The 6,000-nt window shown below is 38.0% G+C and overlaps 1 protein-coding gene across 5 annotated transcripts in view; it reads left to right on the forward strand.

Annotated features, from left to right (window-relative positions):
• The window catches only part of LOC131591628 (chromodomain-helicase-DNA-binding protein 1-like), an 82,521-nt gene extending 79,257 nt beyond the window's left edge, over nucleotides 1–3,264 (forward strand). For 4 of the 5 annotated variants that reach the window (XM_058862514.1, XM_058862515.1, XM_058862517.1 and 1 more), the window contains 4 exons: nucleotides 51–147; nucleotides 353–410; nucleotides 1,376–1,580; nucleotides 1,755–3,253. In XM_058862514.1, the coding sequence (XP_058718497.1) occupies nucleotides 51–147; nucleotides 353–410; nucleotides 1,376–1,580; nucleotides 1,755–2,118 (724 nt within the window). In that variant the 3' untranslated portion in view covers nucleotides 2,119–3,253. Of the gene's footprint in view, nucleotides 1–50; nucleotides 148–352; nucleotides 411–1,375; nucleotides 1,581–1,754 lie in introns of all 5 variants that reach the window. The other variant, XM_058862518.1, reaches the window with a different exon arrangement.
• Nucleotides 3,265–6,000: the final 2,736 nt, after the last annotated feature.

Genomic DNA, 6,000 nt, shown 5'->3' on the forward strand with positions numbered 1-6,000 from the left:
ATAAAAACTAATATATGGAAGAATTATAACTTCTCTTTCTTTTTCCTCAGAAACTTGTGGATTTTTGTCTCTAAGTTTACAGAATTTGATGCCAGAAAGCTGCACAAACTGTATAAACATGCAATCAAAAAACGCCAAGAATCTCAGGTAATACTTTCAGACTCTCTAAATATACAAAAATATATTCTGAGTTTTATAATTATTATAAAGTATCAGTTTTTTTCACTCAATACACTTTAAATGTATTTTACTGTTCATAGTAAACTAGTTTGTTTTCTTAGGATATTTTCTGAAAAATTCAGATGCAACTTTGGGATTTATCAATGACAATTTTTGTACTTGTCTCTTTTAGCAGCACAGTGACCAGAATATTAGCAACAACGTGAATACACATGTAATTAGAAATCCAGGTAAGAAATCTGGAGCATGTTATTGTGATGGATATCTTAAATGATGGTATGTAAAATGAAATAAACTTAAAACTGTCTCCTAGAACTCCCATACTGATGGATATTATAGGGATAGGCTGACTTAGCATAACTTCACTAGTTTGCTGATGAAATTCAACTGAGCGTGGACTGAATTTGGCACTTAAAGATTTTAGTAGCAAGTTATCTGACCGATCTCTTAAAGTAAGTAAATTCATTTTTAAAAACACACACTTTTTTATATTTAATTTTGAGAAGGGAGAGAGGCCAACTCAACACTTGTAAACTTATTGGAGGCTCTAAACCTGTTTGTAGCAGTTGTAATGTCACCATATCATAATATATTCCCTGAAGTCATGGTTAGCAATCAGTTATATGTGATGTCTTTTACTATTGACAATAATACTGTTTTTCTATGCTCCCACAGTTGCCTTCTTGTAATACTTTTTTTTATATCATGTTATATAAAACCTAGAGTATGTTATCATGGGTTTAAAATTAGTATAATGTATTCTAGGAATACCACTAAAAACCTTTCATTAAGAAGGTATACCTCTAAAACTAGTGTTCTCACTAGGGCTGTCTCCTTGGAGAGGAACTTCCTACCATTCTGTTTCAAATTGCTCTACTAAAGGCACCTGGTTTCTACTCCCTGCTCAATTAGACCACACTCATCTCCATTCAGTCTGTAAGGTTGAAAAATTTACTTTTTCAGTCCTACATATCTACATTTCTAACTTGCTTGTCTTCTATTTACTTCAGAGGTCTCTCTCAGTTTGCTCACATTACTGCATTTATCTTTCAATTATTTAGATATTGCTTCTGTCAAACTATAATGTCACTTTCACATTGCTTTAAATCTGACAGATAGAAGTGCTGATTGAATGGGTGAAGAAAATAATTTATACTGTATGAGGCTTCCTTATAACCTCTGCTTTATTAAACAGATGTTGAGAGACTGAAGGAGAATACAAACCATGATGACAGTAGCAGGGACAGTTCTTCTGATAGACATTTGTCACAGTACTATGATCATAAGGACAGGCATCAGGAAGATGCTTATAATAAAAATGACTTGAGGAAAAGGTCCTATTCAGCCTTCAGCAATGGAAAAGACCACAGAGACTGGGATCACTATAAACAAGGCAGCAGGTAAATTGCTCTGTTAAAAATTCCTTTCCTGGTTTTTTAGTATGCTTGCAGTAAACACCAATGAATCTTTTCTAAGTAATGCAAAATTGCAAAGACATTTCTCTTATGCAGTTCTGTTAAATTGACATAATTGTAGTCCTTACTATATGTTCAGTAATAAGTAAATTTTTTCAGATACTATAGTGATGGTAAACGTAGAAAGCTGGATGACCACAGGAGCAGAGATCACAGGTCAAACCTGGAAGGAAGTTTAAAAGACAGTCGGCCTCATTCAAATCACCGTTCCCATTCAGACCACAGGATACATTCAGATCACCGTTCCACTTCAGAGTATATCCATCATAAATCTTCCAGAGATTATAGGTACCACTCAGACTGGCAAATAGACCACAGAGCTTCTGGTAGTGGCCCAAGGTCACCATTAGATCAGAGGTCGCCTTATGGGTCAAGATCTCCTATAGGACACAGATCTCCATTTGAACACTCATCAGATCACAAAAGTACACCTGAACATACATGGAGTAGCCGGAAAACATAACAAAGACTGACATTTTCTGAACCATCTTTTAGCCATATACAGTAAACTAACACAGTAATTGCCTTATGTGACTTGAAAGATATGGACTGGATATTGTTAGTCACGGTATTGTTACTTCTTTCCAGGATGCAAGGTCTATTATCCCAACAATAGAAAAATATTTTTGTATTTAAAATTTCTGCTGCACTGTGCTGCAAATGTTGTAGCAGGTGTTTTTTGGGGTTTTTTTTTCCCTCTTTAAGAAATGGAAAATATTTACTTTTACAGGGACCTCAACACTGCCCCATTCAGACTGAATCTCATAAAACTGGTTTTAGGGTGAACACAGTTTAAATTATGTTTGCAAATGAGTTTTTAAACACAGACCTGTGATCATGTTTCAGGGAGAAATGAGGAGGGTTTTTTTTTGTTTTGTTAGTAAAGAGTTCTCAAGGACATTTGTTCACTTTGCAAAACTATTTATTTACATTGTATACTGCAATCACCTTGTCTCTTTGCACCACAAGCTTGAATATTTAAGTTCTGTACCCATAACTGTAAAATAGCCAGGATTTCTCCTGTTTGTGGTCAGTTGTAATAATGCCTTTTTTTCAAAATAAAAGAAATCGCTGAAAATTATTGCAAACTAATTAAATGCAATTTTTTTTTGCTTGTTCCTTTCCCTACCTACTCAGTCCTTCTTGTCACAGAGTCAATATACTAACACTTTTTAATAAAAATATTTTTATGAAATCACTGTTCAGAATGCAAAAATGGGGACGGGAACCTTTTTATTCCATTTACTGTCCCTTTTTTATTGGATGCTTCAGATACATGTTTTGGTTTTGTTTTTCTATTAAACTGACAATATTGTGGTTTGTTGTAATGAAATGGGAAATATTCAGCTAAACTGGTCTGGAAAGTTTTTCAGTCTATAGGTTTTAAAGGAGGCATGTTCAATATCTGAACACTTTTGAATCCAAATCAGACAAAATTTATTGGAAATTTATTGTTTTCCCTCTTGAAATGGGCAATAATGTCAAATGTGCTATGCAGCCAATTAATATTTTAGATTTTAATCACTTTCTATTGTGAGAATTATTACAATACACACTGATTGTATATAGATAACTTCTGTTTGACAAATTAAATTTCAAATTAAATGTGAGCTCTTGTTTTCTGCTGGTATTTTTCTACAGCATACATCTTTCTCATGTAGCCATAAAAATATTCAACTCTTAAGTACTAAAAACACAACATAATTAGGGAAGATAAATGTCTACCCTGGCATCGTGTGGTTGGAGATAATACGTTGTTCCAATTTTTCTTCATCTTGCAATGTGTTGATGTCTTGGTTTAAGACAATTTAAGGAGTGGACACTCCAAAGTGAGTTACCTTCCCTTTTAGTTTTAATCACTCCCCTTTCACCAATGAGAGATGAATGTGAGAAGATATAAGTGAAAAAATGACAGTTTACTAAAAAACAAAACAGCAACAGGCAAAAATAACAATAATAATCACTAGATACAGAGGTGCCAAATCTCGTGGACTCCCCAGGAACAAAGAAAACAGAATGGTGGAGAAACCCCTCCCCCAAGATGGTGCCCTTCATAGACACTTCACAGACAACTTTGTGGTCTGAGAGTTAAATGCAGAAATGGTGGACAACACCCCCCCCAACCACGTGTGAAGAGAGAACAAATAGAAAAAAACAGCACAGCAACTGAATCTCCACAATAGCAAAAACTCCCTCTTCCCCCAAACAACTAACAGGGAACAAGGACAACATTTTAAAAAAAAACTAGATTCCAAAAAACAGCCAAATGCCCCTCTTATCTCTGACAGTAGCAGCTCTGTTGACTAAGATGACCAAAAACTCTTGCGGCTGGAACTGGGTTAGCAGCTGGAACTCATGGAGGGACTATGCCTTCTCAGCAAAAACAACAGGCAGCCAGCTAGGACAACTAAGACTCCATATCCTCCTGATTCAACCAGGTGCTGCTGGTGGGCTGGGGCAACTGTATGGACCAGGGGCTGTTCTGTTTTTCTTGGCATGGCACCACAACTGATTGTCCTGGGTGGCGGCAGCAAAAAAGAAAGGAAAAAAAAGGTCCAAAGACCTGCCTCAGCTTTCTTGGCGAGAACAAAAGAGAAAGGGCAAGAGAGCTTCTGCCTGAGTGTCCCTGACCTTAAAAGGACCCCAGCACCTGCCAACCTCCATGGTTCTGTTTCTGGCCACCAGGTCTTGAAGAGAGAGTAACAATTTTGGCATATGACATAGCACAGATAGATATGGAATACAATAACATTTTGGGTTACCCAGGACAATTGAGCATTTTTTTTCCAATTAACCAGGGTTACATGGAAGCATTAAAATTGAACCAAAACCTGTTCAGAGTACCTGTTTGTTATACCTAATCTCACTATAGGTACAGCTGCTGCCCATTCTAAGTTAATATCATTTAGCCAAGTGCATTTAAGCTAATTTAATGTAGGCTACAACTCAGATAATGCTTCTTCATTTATTAGCTGTCATTTTCCTAGGGTTTGGAGGGGTTTGAACTCTGAGCTTAATTACTGAAGCAGTGTTTAGCTAGTGGTGGCTAGTAAGGTTGTGCATGTGTGCTATGCATCTTCTAGTGGTGAAAATCTAGAAGTTGGAGCATCCACATCCACTGCCTAGTTCTTCCAGTTTGGGTAGTGAGCCGGAATCTTGGATCTACTCTAACACATCAATAGAACAGTCACACTAAGTCTACTTTGCTATCAGTATAACTAGACAGAACATAGTTGGTGTCTTTGGTTAGAATCTTCGCTAATTAGGATATATAGGTTGTGTTAACTTTGATTATGTTATAGCTGTTTAAGACTTAACTGAATGCAGAGGGGAATGAAGTTTGATGGCAAAGGTGTTCTCCATGGTTTATGAAACTGACTGTTATGGGATCCTCCTAATTAGTAACATATGGACCATATCCTTTGCAAATAAACCATTTATCATTCATTTTCCATGCATGAAAATGTGGCGGCTAGACCTTGGCTGGATACCAGGTGCCCACCAAAGCTGCTCTATCACTCCCCTTCTCAAGTGGACAGGGGAGAGAAAATATAACAAAAGGCTCACAGGCTGAGATAAGGACAGGGAAAGAGCACTCACTGATTACTGTTATGGGCAAAACAGACTTGACTTGGGGAAATTAAATTAATTTATTACCAAACCTTAAAAACACTGTTCCCTCCCACCCCTCCATTCTTCCTGGGCTTAGCTTTAGTCTTGATTCTCTACCTCCTTCCCCTAGGAGCTGGGAAATGGGTGTTGTGGTCAGTTCATCACATTGCCTCTGCTGCTTCTTCCTCCACAGAGGACTCCTCACACTCTTCCTTTTCTCTGGCATGGGGTCCCTCCCATGTGAGACAGTCCTCCATGGACTTCTCCAATGTGAGTCCTTCCCACAGGCTGCAGTTCATGAACTGCTCCAACATAGATCCCTTCCATGCGGTGCAGTCCTTCAGGCACAAACTGCTCCAGCATGGGTCTACCATGGGGTCACAAGTCCTGCCAACAAACCTGCTCCAGCATGGGCATGGTGGCCTGGGTTGGTAAGCAAAAGGTTCAGGGTGATGTGGATAAAACACACCTTGACACCAATAAAAGAGGGCAGAATGAGGCTGACTTTAGGTATACATGGACAAATGACATGCTGAGAGGACAGCATGATGGGGGAAGCCCACACCCTTTCTGCAAAAATCAGCATGATGGTGGGCCTCTCTTAAGTGTCTGTGCACTAATGTACACAGCATAAGAAACAAGCAGGATGAATTTAAGGCCTGTATGCACTTGGGGGTCTATAATCTCATTGGAATTGCAGAGAGATAGTGGGATGGCTCACAAGACTAATGCT

The sequence above is a fragment of the Poecile atricapillus genome, chromosome W (assembly GCF_030490865.1).
Source record: "Poecile atricapillus isolate bPoeAtr1 chromosome W, bPoeAtr1.hap1, whole genome shotgun sequence".
Taxonomy (NCBI): domain Eukaryota; kingdom Metazoa; phylum Chordata; class Aves; order Passeriformes; family Paridae; genus Poecile; species Poecile atricapillus.